Source organism: Ranitomeya variabilis, chromosome 4 (assembly GCF_051348905.1).
Source record: "Ranitomeya variabilis isolate aRanVar5 chromosome 4, aRanVar5.hap1, whole genome shotgun sequence".
NCBI lineage: Eukaryota > Metazoa > Chordata > Amphibia > Anura > Dendrobatidae > Ranitomeya > Ranitomeya variabilis.
Window position 1 is genome coordinate 291781879 of NC_135235.1, and position 19693 is coordinate 291801571.

Sequence of the window (19693 nt, forward strand, 5' to 3'; positions counted from 1 at the left end):
AGCTGCATTATTTTTTTGTGGTAGGTGGGACAAAGATCGCATTACTACATTTGGAGAGGGCACTCAGGGGGCATTATTACTTTTCAAAGGGGCACTAAAGGGCAGTTTTACTTTTAAAATAGGGCATTTAGGGGTCATTGCGACATTATTTGTTTTAAAGGCGCACTAAAAAATCATTGTTACAGGGTTAGGGGGAGCAATAGAAATATATTTAGCTCACCCTCCAATTACGTTAGTAATAAAAGGAGATCCATAGGAATTCTGCATGAAAAACCCTTAGGAATAGACAGTCTCTGGTCAAAGTTTATGGAAAACACACCAGACTGGCTACCAGGTCAAAATAATATAAAGAGGTCCATTAGCACAAAACTCCAGCAAAAGGAAAAGAAAAATTTTGCTGCGAATGTTAAAAAGTTAAAAAAAGTTAAAAAATATTAGAATCCATAAGGTTACGCGTTTCGGGTAGAAATAACCCTTATTAATAGTCAGAGGGAGCAATATTTGGCCCTGCAACCCTTACTGTGCAACCAACTGTAGCTATAGAGAAAATTCGATCAAATTAAATCACAACAAACAGATATTAAAACCATAATGAAGAATTAAGTACACGTATTGTAGTAAATAAGCTTCACCTATATAAATGTATAATTAATTACCGGTAATTAATTTATGGCCCATGAATATAAAGTAATGGCTGATCCCAGGCAGCAGAAAGCAGCAGACACTCGCTGGAGTAAACTTGTCGATTTCCCCCTGCAGAAATCTGAAGCTGAAGAACTGTCAGCGAGAGGCTGGATATGTCCTGGCGTTCCACTGCAACCTGAGCGGTGCCAAATAATTTTACAAATGCTTAGCATGATAACACGGAGAGATCACTTTTCCAGCAATAAGGAAATGGAGACACTGGGGAAACATAGACACGCTGCTATCAATCATGCATTGGCTTCCATTAGTCTGAAGCAGAGCTGCTCAACGTTTTATAGCTAAGAACTTGAGTGATAGTAAATCCGACCGTAGATACAAAGATAAAGCCCCAAACAGATATTTCTGTCTCCATTATCCGAACACTTGTGCCTCTATGAGATTAGCAATTTATTGGAGAAGAAAAGCACCTCTTTTGTCTGGTACAAATGTTGCAATACCAGTTACAGCCTACGGAGAGGAGTGGCGCTGCTCCTGAGGCAGAGTTTTCTCGAATTCCATTAAACTACTTCATATATGAAAGATAAAGGAAGATTTTAGAGTTTCCTTCAACCTGGGCAAAAACTGATTTTGGTGCAAAAGTAATTTGTATTTCCGAATTTGGAGTTGAGTGATCCAAATAATGGCCTGCCTTGCATTGGCACTACAAGTAGGAGAAGATACAGAATAGATATTAGAAAAAACTTTTTGACAGTGAGGGTGATCAATGAGTGGAACAGGCTGCCACGAGAGGTGGTGAGTTCTCCTTCAATGGAAGTCTTCAGAGGCTGGACAGACATCTGTCTGAGATGGTTTAGTGAATCCACCATTGAGCAGGGGGTTGGACCAGATGACCCTGGAGGTCCCTTCCAATTCGAACATTCTATGATTCTATGAGATGTGGCAGCGATTATGATTCTATGAGATGTGGCAGCGATTCCATGATTTAAAAGTCAGGGTAAAATTTTATTGGAAGCAGTCACTTTTAGCCTCATGCTCCATTCTGGGTAAGAGAGTAGAAAAAGAGGTAGTTAAAGGGTAATTATGTTAATGTATTTAAACTAAATATCTAAAATGAATTACTTGATCTAAAGTGAAAAATAATAATGATGGCCAAATCGAATCACTTTCCGTTTCAGACCCGAGAATGACACAAAGTGCGAAAGTCACGAAGGCAGAATGCAAGCATCACATATCAATCCGTCAGTACGCTCGTCAGGAGCAAGAGAAGTGGGTTACTTAATGCCAGCCATAACTGGAATTGCTTTTCGTCATCACTTTAAGAAGATTTCGGAGAGGAAGCACCAGACTCCATCCATTTGTCTTTGGCAACGACCCATATTTACTGATTGAAGAAGCCAACCTTATATAAAAGAACCCCCGGTGGTCATAGGACGTGGCCCGACACCGCTGTATCATCTCACAAGTCTATGAACTCTTCTATGTGGGCCGAGAGATCTGCACATCCTGATCATCCTGGTTCAGGAATGGAATATTTTATACTACTAAAATATGCTAAAATCCCATACCGACCGTCTTTCGTCAGACCTACATAACAATGGTGCTTTTGTGTATGATTACAATCCTCACATTAGTGGAAATGACATGTGTGCTAACAGTTGATGCAAGAAAGCAAACATTTCATCCAAATACCGCCATCCACAGGACACGCTCCATTTACAGATACATGCTGCCATGTAAAACATCAGCGGAAGAGCTCGTCTGACACATTATGACTCTTAAAGGACACCTGTCACTTGCCATAAGCATGTACATTTTTGTTTATACCTAGTGTAGACGCCACTATTGTCCCTAATCTGGCGATGTTTTTCTTTTGTTCCTGCGCCTCTCCATACCTGAGAAATGGCTTCCTTTTTCCTGTATAGAAATCTAGTCTTTTTAGTCAAGTGGGCGTGGTCAACTGTTTCTATGAATATTTTCATGAGGACCACACCTATATATCGGGAAAAGTTGGTCTTATCTCTGGAACGGAGAGGAGCCGGAACAAAAACGAAACAATGCTCTATTAAGGAGAACAGCGGCATTTATACCAGGTAAAAATAATTATATGTATTTATGCAAATGACAAGTTCTGGTGAAAGGGGATGCATAGAGACTTTAACATTGATGGCTTATACAAAGGATTGGAAAATAATGTCTAATTTGTGCATGTCTGAGCTTTAGGATCCCGGCTGATTAGCACATTAAGGGTTATGAATAAGAAGCATCAAAACGCGTCAACCAGGACTTTGAATCTCTCCTTGCATGACACATTTATCCATTTCAGAATGTGGATTTTTCCTTGAATCATGTTTTTACCAATAGAATATTAATGGAAGAAAATTTAGCATAAAGTGCTGAATCAACTCTCTTCTTTTTGTGGACATTAAGGGGTTGCAAAACATCATTAAATGCCCTATGTACAAGTGACTGCCTGGTACTGCAACTTGTCCCATCCACCTAGACGGGATTGAATTCGACTAGCCGCAGCCCCAGGTGCCCAAACAGATGAGATCCAATAGAGCAAGTACCCAAATGCCTTTATTTGACTCTTCCTAGAGGGTAGAGGATAGCCTAAACTAAACCCATACCAAGGATAGCCCCGTACCAAGAATAGACCACTGAGTGCCTGAAGATCTGTTGGTCGGAAGACACATATAGGAAGATATAGGTACCAACTTCATTGATCCACTATTACTTGGGTCCCAAAATATTAGTACACTGTGCATAGGTTCACACAAATGTGTACAAAAATAGTTTAGCTTTTCATCCATAAAAATGAAAAAATTGAAAAAAATCAGTCCCATTGAATAACATTGATCCGAGTATTGCCTGATTTTTCAGACAGCACTCAGGCCAAAATTATGGTCGTGTGACCCTGGCCTTAGGGGGACATTCTGACCTGGGTACAAATGCACTTTGGTTGTCAAGCCCATAGGTGAGGTACACAGGGGCCCACTGTGATATTCACTCTTGGGCCCAAATGTACTTTATGTTAGGTCTGGTCTCAAGCCATTGACTTCCCAGAGCAGTGAGACCTTAAGGGCTTGCATAGGATGAAATAAGCATAGATTGTTAAATCCCAAAACAGCACCACCCCCAGACCTTGGACTCGGTCTGGTATTGCAGCTCTGCTTGATTTAAGTGAATGGGGATGTTCACCAGCACCAGATACAGCCTGCAGACAAAGTACGTGATTGTTTCTGTTTTCCAATTTTGGAGAACCCCTTTAAAATGTGAAATATTTGCATTAAAATCATGCGCTATACTAGGGCATCCAATTTTTTCCTGCATCCATAGACTTGAATAGATAAGTCTCATCTGATTTTCGGAAGAAACTAGTGCACACACGCAGATTCAGTCAGTGAATAAAATCGCTTGTCTGCACTGTCCCATTGGTGAAAAAAACGGAGCGAAAATACCGTCGTGTGAACGAGCCCTTATTCATAGACTATGCCCTGGCATAACGAGGACCAGCAATGAGCAGAGGCAGGAGACGAAGAGGTTAATTGTCTTTTTTTATTTTCTTTTAATTTCCGAAATCTCCAATTCACAGTCTCCTCCTTTATTATTAGTTATTAATTAGAACCAACCTGCCCCCTGGGTGAATATTGCCCCATTTGCTCCAATATGTACTATGAGGGGGCTGAGATCTAGGGGGTAGATCTCTGGAGCAGCGATTGCCTAATATCATGTGGTTTATGGAATGGCTCCCATTCATAGTAGGACAAATCCGAAAATATACATTCAGACTACAGACTGACGTAAACCTGTCCGCTGATGTGCAGGGCACCGCCATCGCTGCCGTAAGAACGGGACACTGAGGAGTTGCTATTCAAGCTGTTTCCTTTTTCTATTAGTGCAAGTGTGTTGACCTCACACAGATCCACTAATATGAAGTCACCATTCGCAGATATTTAGTGTACAGGTTGCGACATGTATGGAAAGTATGAGAGAAGGACAGCGCTGGATAATCTGCACTTGTACAGATTAAAGGAGGCCTGGATAATAATGTCATAACATACACAATGTAAGAAGAGAGCAGTGACAGGCGCTCGCTACTTATACTCCACTGTACATTATCTATCTTATTATACTGGGAAGACTGGAAAACAGGGGGAGAATTATGAAAAAAAAAGCAAAATTATATTTGTTGCCCATAGCAACCAATCAGGGCACAGCTTTCATTTTTAAAAGTGATCAGGAAAGATGAAAGCTGAGTTCTGATTGGTTGCTATGGACAACATTGTTTTTTTTGTAAGTGAGGCCTAGTCTCTTTCAGTGATGTAGATGATGATACATACTACAGGGTGGGCCATTTATATGGATACACCTGGGTGGGCCATGTATATGGATACACCTAAATAAAATGGGAATGGTTGGTGATATCAACTTCTTGTTTGTGACATGGAGGGGGAAAACTTTTCAAGATGGGTGGTGACCAAGGCGGCCATTTTGAAGTCGGCCATATTGGATCCAACTTTATAAATGGCCCACCTAGGTGTATCCATATAAATGGCCCACCCTGTATAGGTTGTGTGGTACAAATCAAGTCATAGGACCTGGTTTATCAGCTCTGTCAGTGATCTGTGGCTGCTGGGCCGAAGCCATGGGAACTGCCTCCTGGCATCTATGGCTTTTCTTGTGAAACGCCATCCTGGTATAACGTTATTGTTGCGGGGTGATGCACATGTGGAATCACACCGGGCCGGCTAATCAAAAGAAGAGCTGCGGATACCGGGAGGTAAGAGACAGAAAAATAAGAAAGCTACTGCTCTTGGAAGAAGAGGATGAAAAAGGGGGCTAAGGGGTGAATACAGAAGACTTAAATATATTTAGGGGTCTGGTAAAGGAGCGCATACATAGTTCGGTACAAATGTTCTTTCTATGCAGGTGCGGAAAAAATGCTGCAAAGTAAAAATGCTTTCAAAAAGAAAGAATAGTTTATCAATTAGCAAAATGCAAAGTGAATGAACAAAATCAAATCAATGGTGTGATCGCCATTTGCCTTCATCAGATCTGCTAGGCACACTTGTCACTAGCACACAGTTTGTAAAGGGTCTCGTCAGGGAGCTAGTTCCAAACATCTTGGAGAACTACCCACAGATCTGTGGATGTCACTTTCATAAGTCTCTGCATGGAATTCCAGAAAGACTGGATGATGTCGAGATCAGGGCTCTGTAGGGCCATATCATCACTTTTCGGACTCCTTGTTCTTCCTGACTCTAAAAATAGATCTTTATGACATTGGCTTTTTTTTTTTTAGGGTCACTGTAGAGCTGCAGAACAAATTTGTAGCCAATCAGATGCCTCCTTGATATTATTACATAATAGATAAGTATCTGTTTAGATTGCTCAGCATCGAGGACACTATTAATTCGGACCAAATTCACAACTCTATTTGCTGAAATATAGCTCAAAATTTGCAAGGGTCCACCACCGTGCTTCACTCTTTCTGTAGACATTCATTATTGTACTGCTATCCAGCCCTTCCGCGAACAAACTGGCTTCTACTACAGCCAAATATTTCACGTTTTGACTCATCAGTCCAGAACACCTGCTGTCCTTTTCCTACGCCCCCATTTCCTATGTTTTGTGCATAGTTAAGTCTTTTGTTTGGCCTTGTTTCCATGTACCGTAGATGGTTTGGTTATAGGCCACATTTTTTTCATGAAGACCACTTTTGATCAGACTTCCCCAAAAAGTTGGTGTAATTGGGTCCCATTGGATGCTGCCAGTTCTAAGTTGATGGCACTGCTTGACATCTTTCAATTTCGAAAGGAAGTATAACGTGTCTTTCATCTGCTGCACTAAGTTTCCTGGGCCGACCACTGCATGTACGGTACTCAACATTGCTTATTTCATGAAGTTTCTTCAAAAGATCTTTAACAGACCATCTTGATACCCCGGTCTGCTTTGAAATCTTTGCCTGAGAGAGACCTTACAGTATAACTACATGGTGTCCTGTTGCTGTGGTGTTTGACCTATAACATGAAACTGTCTTCAACAACCTCACCTTTGTAGCAATGTTTGACTGTTCCTCACCCAGTATAAGACTCCTACACAGCTGTTTCTGTTTCCGGAAATGACTACATATGAAAATGATAATTATCAACTGTCTGGTATAATTGGTTAAGCATGCTCCAAACTATAACCCTACAAAATCCCTGTACCTAGAAGAATTGACGCCGTTTTGAGCGCAAAGCGCGGTCACCAAGCATTGATGTGTTTTAGATTTATTTAGCATTTTATTAATTGATAAAAATAAATTATTAACACTTTGTTTTTTTCAGATTTCTTACTTTGCAGCTTTTTTTTAGCCAATCCCATGTTTGCTACAATCCGCTGCTGGAGTTTTACCTGATGAAGGGCTTTCCCGAAATGACATCAGTGATAACGTAGCTGCCATTTCTGAATACAGTGTCGCTGGCACTACAGTTTAGCATCATGTCTGGCACAGTTCCAACCAATCGGATATCTTTTTTTAACTAACTGATCCAAAGTAGGAAAATAACAGCTGCTCTGCAATTGGTTTGTAAAAAGAAGTCTTGACCAGTTTTTAGTCCTGAGGCCACCAGTGTGTAGTATTCTCATTACACAGAGTCAATTAAGCTTAGCTGACCATAAATCTGACATCTGCTGCTGATATTTACTCCAGGCTCTAACGTAATACAACGGGGCTGTAAACCACAATGGTTTATATATAAATGTTACAGTACCCCCAGCTATGTGCTTGCTCTGCAGCTGACATATTAACCACAAGAGTGAAGGTTAAGTGATTATTACAGTCAAATGCACCATAAACGAGTAGACAGGCTGCACATTGAAACGTAAAGATCAGGTCCCACGTTGCGATGGTGTTAATAAAAGCAATAATCTGCAGAAGTGGGACTTTAAATATGCACAAGAGGTCTGATAAATGCAAACAACGGCGGGCCCTTACCTTCTGACTGACTGAAGCCAGGCACAAGATGATGTGCTATAAAAAGCTCCAAATTCTCATGGATATAGAGAGGAAAGTGATATATATATAAACAGCGGTAGACAGGAACTGGAACGTACACACGTGCGGAAGGAATATCCTGCTGTTGGTGTAATGCGCCCTGCAGATGGTGACGATTGGGGTTCACTTACATTCTGACTTTCTGAGAAGCGATGAGCGAGCTTGCTTGGATAAGGTGTTATCCGATCACGCTCATGGGTTTAATAGAGTATCTTCTGCATGCTCGAATATTATGTTGGAGTCACCGTGCTCGACTACTATGTTTGAGTCGCCGTGCTTGAATACTATGTTTGAATCTCCGTGCTCCACTACTATGGTCGAGTCGCCGTGCTCAACTACTATGTTGGAGTTGCCGTGTTCGAATACTATGTTCGAGTAGCCATGCTTGAATACTATGTTGGAGTCGCCGTGCTCCACTACTATGTTTGAGTTGCCGTGCTGGACTACTATGTTTGAGTTGCCGTGTTCGACTACTATGTTTCAGTAGCCGTGCTTGAATACTATGTTTGAATCGCTGAGCTCCACTACTATGTTCGAGTCGCCGTGCTCGACTACTTTGTTGGAATTGCCGTGCTCAACTACTATGTTGGAATTGCCGTGCTCAACTACTATGTTGGAATTGCCATGCTCAACTACTATGTTTGAGTCGCCGTACTTGACTACATTTGAGTCACCGTGCTCGACTACTATATTCGAGTCGCCATTCTCGACTACTATGTTTGAGTCGCCGTGCTTGTCTGCATTTGAGTCACCGTGCTCGAATACTATGTTGGAGTCACCATTCTCGACTACTGTGATGGAGTCGTCGTGCTCGACTACTATGTTTGAGTCGCCATTCTCGACTACTATGTTTGAGTCGCCATTCTCGACTACTATGTTTGAGTCGCCATTCTCGACTACTATGTTTGAGTCGCCATTCTCGACTACTATGTTTGAAACCAAATAGAAAAGAAGAGCGCACTACCAATAATATATAATACTGAATCCCAATCGGGGTGCAAAAAGCGGCCAATGCCATGAACCTAAACAAAGAAGAGGAGCCACTTATATGAATGCATTCATATAAGTGGCTCCTCTTCTTTGTTTAGACTACTATGTTTGAGTCGCCATTTAGGGACTTCCTAAAAAACAGGCCATCCTCTGCATGTGTTGCGGCTGTCGAACAGCCGTAAGATGTGCAGCTGCAGTTACACAAACATAGTATTCGAGCACGCCGAAGATACTCTATTAACTCACCAGCATTGTCGGATAACACCTTATCTGAGCATGCTCGCTCATAACTAATTCCGAGTTCTAATGAATAAAACATTACCCTGAATCAAGACAATACGAGCTCAAATCAGTATAATAAAAAGTTCTACATATCGCCTGATTGCTCATTGAATTAGCATTTTTTTTCTTGAATGATTTTTTTTTGCTGTTTTTTTCCTGCCTAATTTATTACCCATTTTGTTCCTCTTTTAAGCTCTTTGCTACTTATATTTTTTGATCATCAGTGTGGGCAAGGTTAGCCAACTTGAGATGTTTTTTGCCTTATTCATCCTGTGCAATAGTTTAAAAAGTTGCAATTTTTTTTACACAAATGTCCTCCACTGGTGTGATTTTTGTAGTTATTGTGCTTTTTTTTTTTAAGCATAGTACAAGACTAATGTGTTTTAAAAGATTGTTGACCTTTATGGCTATGTGCCCACGATGAATTTTTAATCCTGCGTATTACAGTTTCAGCAAAGTGGATGGGATTTATAAAAATCTTATGCCCACTGTGCTTTTTTAAAAAAAAACTGACCCGCAACATTGCCATTTTCTTGTGGGTACGCTAAGTTTTATGTGCGGATTTTTCCCATAGACTTGCATTAGTAAATCCGTAGGTAAAAAACGCACATTCGTTTTTGGTGATTTCTGCACTTGGGTTGTTGATATATTGATGAGCAATATACATTTGGATACAATGCTAGCAAACTTTCATCTGTTAGAAGTATTATGACCCTGCTTAATTAAGATCGGTGTTGTTCATGGCGTTCTTGATGAGGCGGTGGGGTAGAGTCAGACGCTCCTGATTCATTAAGAGACACTCAAATCTTAATTAATCAAATTATTTGAAATGTTGTTGTTTTCAATGGAGTTTGGGTTCTGGTTCAAGTTCGGGTGCAGTTCTGGTACCCCAGAACAAAGTTCAGGTTGGGTACCAGAACCCGAACTTCCACTGATTCCCTAATAGTGATACCATTAAAGGGATATTCTTATCTTAGAACGTAAGGGTATATTGCTAGGTTATGCCATCACTTTCTGACCACTTATTTTGAGATCTGGAGTCTTCATTTATTACCCCTGTCCCTTTCACAGTCTTTCTCTTCAGAGCTGAGTTCCCATCCATTTGCTGTGCACAGACCTGCAGTCGACCATATCTACAGTGGCGCAGCTAGAAGCTCAATGGGCCCCAATGCGAAAACTTCAACTGGACCAAACAATTATTACAAGTCTTTAATAGTATTGGTCTTTTTATATAGGCCAAAGGGAGTTTTGGGGTAACTTAGGCTCCAGGGCCCGGGTGTGATTGCCACCCTTGCACCCATTGTAGTTACGCCTCTGCCCATCTACTCTTCTGGTGCTGAGCTGTAGTTACCCTGCATAGCAGAGGATGGGAGCTCCACTGTGTAAGGGAAGACTCTGAAGGGGCTGCTACTCTTTCATTCTGTTAGTAAAACTGCACAATACATATTTTATACGTAGATATTCGTGATGAGCGAATGTGCTGGGATAAGGTGTTATCTGAGCATGATCAGGTGCTAATCGAGCATCTTCGGCGTGCTCGAATAATACGTTCTAGTCCCCGCGGCTGCATGTCTCATGGCTGTTAGACAGCCGAAACACATTCAGGGATTTCCTGTTTATTAGACAATCCCTGCATGTGTTGCAGTTGTCAAAAAATCGCGAGACATGCAGCAGCGGGGACTAGAACATATCAGGAGAATCGCAGGAGATTATCATTGCCAGACTAGGTTGCACATGTAAGCCAGTCCAACTAATCTGTGTAAACCCGCCCCCACCACTGATTGGCAGCTTGCTGACAAACTACAGTGTACACAAGAAGCTGCCAATCAGCATTGTGGGCGGGGTTATACACAGCTCAGCATTCTGAGCACTGCTAAATCTACAGCACAGAAAACAAAGATTCTATCAAACTGCACCAAGCAGCCCAGTAGGTGACACATCGCTGGAATCTGGGTCTCAGCCCCTACATCATGCTGCTCTCAGATTACATAAGAAAAATCTGTTAACAGATTCTCTTTAAGGCTTTTGCTCTAGTTTTTTGGCATCAGAAGTCTTCAGATTTTGGCACACTCTTGTTTTTTGCTTGAAAATGTTAAACTTTTTTCTGCAATTTGTCACATTTGGAAAAGTGGGTGCTGAAGTGGTCAAGCTGCTATGTAAATGAGCTACAAGTCATATTTGGGACTTCTTAAAAAGCCACTAAAAAGGGGAAAAAGTGTAGAAATGATTCTAGACAGACGATTTATATATAAAGCTGTGCCAAATTTATCAAACAAATAAAATCAAGGAAAACAATTTAAAAAAGAATCGCTCATCATTAGGGATGGCTGTCAGTCAGTGCCGGGGGCGCAGTTAGAGCGGGGACTGAACCTGCCAGATTCACGCCCATGACTGAATACTGAACACTGCCGGGGGTAAAGTCATTTCCTCCTGGCAGTGGGGCTCTAAGTGTGGGAATTGGGGAGGATCAGAACCCGCAGATTAACAGATTAATAGCGTTTTTTTTTCTCTTGACAGGTTCCCTTTAAATTCTTTATGCTAAGAAATAAACACAAAGTGATAACAATAGCAACAATGATGATAATAATACATACTACTGACCAATAACATCACATAAAACCCAATTTATACATCCCATTGTCTATAAGGTTACCTCCAGAGGGACATGGACAACCGAGCACAGTAGTATCCCAATGTTAGAAATCACAAAGATCGTGCAGGACTCGGCTGACAGTCACCACCTCCGTCCTGTTGGGACTGTGACGACAGCAGCTTTCATGACATATATGATAGATTAGCAGCTCGTCATGCTCCGTCAGCCTTACAAATATCACAGCAACAGGACTACTCCAGACTCCAACCTCAGTGAGTATCATACTACCCCTAACCCTGTTACATAAACACTGCATTCTCCATAACGCCACCAATCAGCAACTAAAAAGGCCTAAAAAGTAGCAAGGTATAGTAAAAAAAGACACCGCTCAATGCTTTGTTTTTATATTAATTAACAATAATTGCTCCATATTTACCAAATAATCAGAGATAATAATGTAAAACACCTTCGCTCAGGCTTACAAATTTTGCTCAGGGGTGCACATACCATAGAGACAGGTGCTAGAGGGCCCCATCGAGTCAAATGTCTGCAACCCATCCAAATAGCTAAGAAATGCTCCAGTGGGGTTCATATGTTAAATTGAGGCACATTTGGATTTGGGGGTATAGTAAATACAAGTGAATGGTGTTTTATTTTTTTAAAAAACAACAACTTTCTATGATTTTTTTTGGGATAAGAGGAAAATGTTAAATTTGCAGGATACCGAAGATTTGAGAGTTTTCTGCAAAATTTAGACTTTTTGGATTACTTTGAATTTCCAAATATATATATATATATATATATATATATAAATATAAATATGTATAAATATATATATATGTATAAATGTATGTATGTATATATATACATATATATATATACACACACATACAGTATATATATGTATATATATATATATATATATTTATATACACAAGTCACGTTTCTTCAACTTGATAAAATGTTAACACATCCCCCCAAAATTACACAAAGAACACTATGCTAAAAAAAATATATATAGCGCTAAGAAGTGATAAAACTCCATATTGCCAAATTATTGTATAGTATAATTAGGCCGGTAATGCAATTTACTATATTCAGCACTATAAATATATACAATAGAATAAATGAGCTGCAAGATGATATTTTCTAAGAACTTAATAAAAAAAATATACATTTATGCGGCAATTAGCTGCGATATGTATCACATTTAAACATATGTCTGCAATTGTAAATTTGCACAACCATTTATGTTTTTTTTTTATATATATATATTTTTACATTAAAAATTTGAAAATATTTACAGTAGGTAAAATAAGCCAGGATATATTGTAGTTTATTATTATATATTTTTTAAAATAATAATAAAAAAAATCTAAATAATTCCTGCCGCTCTACATAAACTATTTTTATCCAATAAGTCATGGCTGACTGTTTGGGCCCCAGTTATCTTATCCTATGCCTTTGTGCTGTTTATATTATTTTTGCCCAGAAAATATACAGCTGAGCATTGACCTTTCTTCTAACATGAAAATCACTGGCAGTTTTTTTTTCAGTGTTAATCCGAGACGATTTGCTTCATTGATATTACAGCAATCAAGCTGTTTATAATAATAGAGATTTTCAACGTTTTCACTGGGATTTAATAAGTATCTGTTTAGCTGACACCACAATTTGACATCCAGAACGTTTTTTTTTTTTTTTTTTTTAATCTGCAATAAAAAGTAACCTCTTGCTAAACTGAACCGTGTAGTGTGTAAACTTTCATCCAAGAAACACCAATTAAACGTGATTTGCAAGCGACGTGATTATTTATACGACCACCACTAGATTAGTAACGAGGTCAAACTGCGAGAATAACTGGATGTAAATAATTAATCATTTTAGTGATTTTTATTTATTTCATTATTTTTTTTACAGGCTGATCTGCCTTAGGCTACATTCACACGATGAGTTTTAATGTTGCAGATTTTCTGCACCATTTCTACACCCATTAAGTAAAATAGGTTACTTGCATTTTTTCAAAAATGCGCAGCGTAAAAAACTCATTGTAAGAACTTAGCCTTAACATTAAGCTAAATATATAATATATGTATATATATATTAATACATATATAAAAAATATATATACATTTATTTGTGTAAATATGTATATAAATAATATGTATATAATATATTTTCATATATATGTTTATTCGTGATATATATGGGTGTGACATTAAAGAAAAAGAAAAATATAATTAAATATAAAATGCAAAATTTATGGAAAAAAAAACATCAGAATAAAAATTAAATAAAAATGATATTAAAATGTTTTCCTCTAACATTTCTCCATCTGAAGGGTAAGATACCTAGGTGAATAGTTGTCATCACATAGGTTTTGCAATCTTTTAGGTGTATAGAAATGCAATTCTATAAATAAGTGGGAAGGAATGTACATATATATATTTTTTAAAAAAATCTAAAAATAATAAATAACATAAATAATTAAAAAAAAAAATATATATATATATATATATATATATATATATATACAGTATATTAAAAAAATATTTATTTTTTGTCACCCTTTTTATTTATTTATTTTTTATAAAATATCCCTGCTAACCTCAGAGGTCACCGCAAGCTCTAAACAATTCTAAATGTAGATTGGAGCAAGAATATTTTCGGTGACCCAGTATTATGGGTGAATCTCAAGTTTAGCTCCATGAAATGTATATTTCAGATCAGATTACTTTATCAGCAATACACAACAGACAGGCTTCACTTGCAATTGAGCAAAGCTCCCTGAGGATAGACAAGTGACCTACACAACAAGCCCTGCAGAGAATATCTCCCATATCTTTTGTATTATGTTACATCTAAGGCAGCAGATTTGCACATTTCACGCACAATTTCTATAGGGATCTTTATTGTCACGTTGTATAAATAAAAAGTTTCAAAATCTTCCCTATCAAGAAACTAAAAATCCAAGCATGCCTTGCAAGAGTGTATCTGACAGGTTATTCTAGAAGTCATGATTCTCACTAATATGTGATAACAGACCTTGTAAATAAGCTTTGTATGTAGAACATACTGGCTAGTGGACATCTCCCCATTGTTACCACTAGGGGTCATTTACTTTACCTCTTGCCTTTGGCTCCAGATCATTTAGAAGACTTTACCTTGAGCCACAAACAACAATTTGGTGCAGAATTATTGCATACAATGATCCTGCACTGTTTCCCTCATCTATGATGACAGCAGCTACTTCCATGTCACTCTTCATACTCAACTTAATAACCAGAGATTTCACTTTTTCCCATCTGGATTAACCTGATAATGTGTCTCTCAGTCATTACTGGGCATTTACTTTTGCAAAAAAAAAAAAGACCTGAATGGAGTTACAAGTCTAGTCTGCAAGAATAAAGCCAAGGAGCAGCTACTATGCAGGAATGTCCTGACCCAGCACCAGGAAAACTTGACAGAACTTATATACAACTATGCAAAAGTAACAATGCAAGTAGTCTGTGCATATATCTATGCTTTGTAAAGATGTAGCATAGCTGAAATTGTCATGGAGTAACATTAAAGCCTAACCCCTAAGAGCTCAGGTGTAACCAGAGTGGTCTCAGCTCCCCCTGTTAGCCACATGGTGTAGAAATGGTGATCATTAATAGCTTAAAGAGTGAGGAAATCAAAGATAGTGTCCAGTACTTTTTTAAGTTCAAAAAGTGCCCCCACCTCTATATAAGAAAAAAAGAACTAATACTCATCTATCATACCCTCCACCAATTAGCAGCATCACTGGATGGGTGACAATGTGTTCTGCTTTGTTTTAATACTTTCATGGGCACATTTTTAATATAAAAAAAATCTACTGGAAACCCCTTTAACTTGTTTACTCTGCAGACGTCTTTTATTACCAGTTCTACCAGCTTACCCCTGTGTGCACCCTGCCAATCAGCTCCACATATCTCTGCTTCCTAAATCAGCCCTTGTCACTATTAAATGCTGCAAAAAAATGTCTGTGATTGTCCCATTCATCCTAGTAAGATTTGCAAAAAAAATCCATCCAGGTGCTGCAGAAACAACAACCCTATTTACATGTGAAGAAGTGATTTTCATTGACGTTTTTGCTACAAATCCACCCCATCAGGCATTCTGCACAATGTGAATCCTGTGCAGATTTCAGAGTGGATTCAGAGGCAGATTTCCCTCCCTATTTAATGAAGTAGTTGATGTCCACACTTATCATGCATTATAATATCCTCCCTATAGAATCCTTGCCAAAAAGTCTGTAAACACAACCAAAAGACTTCATGGAGCAACACAAAGATTGATGGTTTCATAATGCATCATTAGGATGATCTGCAGTCCTAAGCAAAACCAGGATGAGCAGGAGTGGTGCCAGTGGCAAACTCAGCTCTGCTACTATGTATGTGACCTACACAGAGCTGTTACATCTGCTGACAAACCCATATGACCTCTGCTAGTATCTATCTGTCTATCTTATCTGTCTGTCCATCTATTATCTATCTACTGTATCTATCTATTATCTATTATATATGTCTCTATCATCTATCTATTATCTGTCTATTATCTATCTATCCATCAGCTATCTATTATCTATCTATCTATCTATCTATCTATCCATTATCTATCTATCTATCTATCTATCTATCTATCTATCTATCTATCCATTATCTATTATCTATCTATCCATTATCTATCTGTTATCTATCTATTATCTGTCTATTATCTATCTATCTATTCATCAGCTATCTATTATCTATCTATAAATCATCTATCTGTCCATTATCTATCAATCAAATATCTATCTATCATCTACCTATGTCTATCATCTATCTATTATCTGTCTATTATCTATCTATTATCTATCTATGTCTCTATCATCTATCTATTATCTAATATCTATCTATATATCTATCCATCATCTAATCTGCTATTGCTTATTGCTATTAGCACAAACTCCTTCATATTTTCACTTTTCCATTGCTAATTCTATAAACTCCACTACTTCCTTCACTTACTGGTTGCTTTTTCTTATTGTACTTGGAAGAAATCTGCAATAATATTGTACATTTATGCAGAACCAATTGTATCAATCCTTTCCCAATCATTGCTTATATAGAAATTGTCCTTTTTGGCACCGAGATCCATGTAGGATGTTGTTAGCATGGACTTGCTGATAAAGCACCTGTTGTAGTGCTGGGTGTAAGGACAGAGGGGTGAGGAAAGCTCAGTGTAATATTAATCTAATATGTATAGGAAATTAGGATATGGGACAACCAAATGGAGAAGAATGCCAGCAGAAGCAGCAATGCCAGCAGCAAGGACCAGGCTGGTGTGACCACAGGCTGCTGCTTTATATCTCATTGACTAAGAGCTTATCAATGCCATCCACAATGCATTACTGAGATATAAATGGATAATAAATTGGATATAAATGACACCTATGCCTATTTTAGGGACTGTGTATCCATTTCCGAACTAATTGTAAGATCTCTGGCTAGGATGATCTGTAAGGGGCAATTGAAAATAATAAGAAATAAATGGATTGCTAGCTCTGCAGCCTAGGATGTGTCCCACATGCTGATCTGCGACCCAATCATTTATATTTCTTCTATCACCATGCACTGACTGCTAGCTCTGCTGCCCTGAAATACTCAGGGATCTGGATATTATTTACTTTGCTGCTATGAAATGAATTAATTGCACAGGAAAGATGTCAGCTCTTCAGCTCAGCAAGTTGTACTCAACTGAGTTTGTATTAAAAATTGACTTTTTTTTTATGAATTTAAAGCAGGGTTGATTGCAAGCTCTGCTACCAAGAGTCTGCTGCAGTAATGCTCCACCACCCAATTATACCTACTGGATCTAAAGCTGCCAGGTATAAGATCTGATCATTGATCCTCAAAGTGTGACTCGATTGCAAGTTCTTCTGCAGAAGTGAGTGCTACATGCTGGTAACTGGTCAGGAAAGACTCAGCAGGTGAGAGGTTGCTGCTACCTGTCCCTCTTATATAATCCATACAGTTGTCTTATGATAACATCTTAAAGGAAGAGAAGAACATAGAATACATCACTTACAGCCAGTTGCTAGCATTTGCAGAAAAAACTGCTAAAATCATCATCAACAAGGACCTCAAGAAGTATTCAGGGGTCATCCTGAGAAGCTGAGGGGGTTCCCAATATCAAAGTGTAGAAATACAAGATATGAAGCAGGTTGTTGTAGGTCCTCAGGGGGCAAATCTCAATATCCAAGAAGATCTCGAGTGACCCAGCTATTTGCAGCCTACTTCCTTCACTGTCTCCTCTTTAGTAATGAATGTATCCAGGAGCAGCTCAGGACAGGGGGAAGTTATGTGCCAGCTCCAGTGTCCAGAGGGGTGAAGCTGGCAGACAGCTGGCTCTGGTGGTCCAGGTGGTGATCCTTCCTTAGGAGGGCACTGCAGGTGGCATCAGCATAGTGACCTCAGCATGGCACAGTCCTGTAGCAGTGCCTCCTGCCTGGGTCAGGCGCAGAATGTCAGCTCAGCTGCAGGAGTCCCGGGATGGAGCAACTGGGAGAGGAGGAGAAAGGGGCAGGTCCGGGCTGGTGATACCCAGGCGGGGTTACAGGGCTCAGACCCTCCTGGGGGAGTGACAGGGGACGATATGTGCAGCTTGTGCAGGCTGGGTTCATTCATTGCACTGACAGCCTGGAGGAGAAGCGGAGGAGGAGGAGGATGCGGCTGTGCGCTGCTGGATGAGAGGCTGGTGCGCACTGGAGGCGCAGGGAGCTGCGGACTGATGCTATGCTATAATGCAGGCAGAGGCTCTGCTAGGATGAGGGAGCTGCAGGCAGATGCTATAATGCAGGCAGAGGCTCTGCTAGGATGAGGGAGCTGCAGACAGATGCTGTGCTATAATTCAGGCAGATGCTCTGCTAGGATGAGGGAGCTGCAGGCAGATGCTATGCTATAATGCAGCCAGATGCTCTGCTAGGATGAGGGAGCTGCAGGCAGATGCTGTGCTATAATTCAGGCAGAGGCTCTGCTAGGATGAGGGAGCTGCAGACAGATGCTATGCTATAATGCAGGCAGAGGCTCTGCTAGGATGAGGGAGCTGCAGGCAGATGCTATGCTATAATGCAGGCAGATGCTCTGCTAGGATGAGGCAGCTGCAGCCACATGCTATGCTATAATGCAGCCAGATGCTATGCTAGGATAAGGGAGCTGCAGACAGATGCTATGCTATAATGCAGCCTGATGCTCTGCTAGGATGAGGGAGCTGCAGACAGATGCTATGCTATAATGCAGGCAGAGGCTCTGCTAGGATGAGGGAACTGCAGACAGATGCTATACTATAATGCAGGCAGATGCTCTGCTAGGATGAGGGAGCTGCAGACAGATGCTATGCTATAATGCAGGCAGAGGCTCTGCTAGGATGAGGGAGCTGCAGCCACATGCTATGCTATAATGTAGCCAGATGCTCTGCTAGGATGAGGGAGCTGCAGGCAGATGCTATGCTATAATGCAGCCAGATGCTCTGCTAGGATGAGGGAGCTGCAGACAGATGCTATACTATAATTCAGGCAGATGCTGGGCTAGGATGAGGTAGCTGCAGACAGATGCTATACTATAATTCAGGCAGATGCTCAATGCTATACTATAATGCAGCCAGATGCTCTGCTAGGATGAGGGAGCTGCAGACAGATGCTATGCTATAATGCAGGCAGATGCTCTGCTAGGATGAGGGAGCTGCAGACAGATGCTATGCTATAATGCAGCCAGATGCTATGCTAGGATAAGGGAGCTGCAGACAGATGCTATGCTATAATGCAGCCTGATGCTCTGCTAGGATGAGGGAGCTGCAGACAGATGCTATGCTATAATGCAGGCAGAGGCTCTGCTAGGATGAGGGAACTGCAGACAGATGCTATACTATAATGCAGGCAGATGCTCTGCTAGGATGAGGGAGCTGCAGACAGATGCTATGCTATAATGCAGGCAGAGGCTCTGCTAGGATGAGGGAGCTGCAGCCACATGCTATGCTATAATGTAGCCAGATGCTCTGCTAGGATGAGGGAGCTGCAGGCAGATGCTATGCTATAATGCAGCCAGATGCTCTGCTAGGATGAGGGAGCTGCAGACAGATGC

General features: G+C 40.0%; 1 protein-coding gene across 1 annotated transcript in view; it reads right to left on the minus strand.

Annotated features, from left to right (window-relative positions):
• Positions 1–18113, minus strand: part of WNT4 (Wnt family member 4) — a 68359-nt gene extending 50246 nt beyond the window's left edge. Inside the window, exon 1 of the mRNA XM_077250185.1 lies at positions 17643–18113. Coding sequence (XP_077106300.1) covers positions 17643–17719 — 77 coding nt within the window. The 5' untranslated portion in view covers positions 17720–18113. The remainder of the gene's footprint in view (positions 1–17642) is intronic.
• Between the last annotated feature and the right edge of the window lie 1580 nt (positions 18114–19693).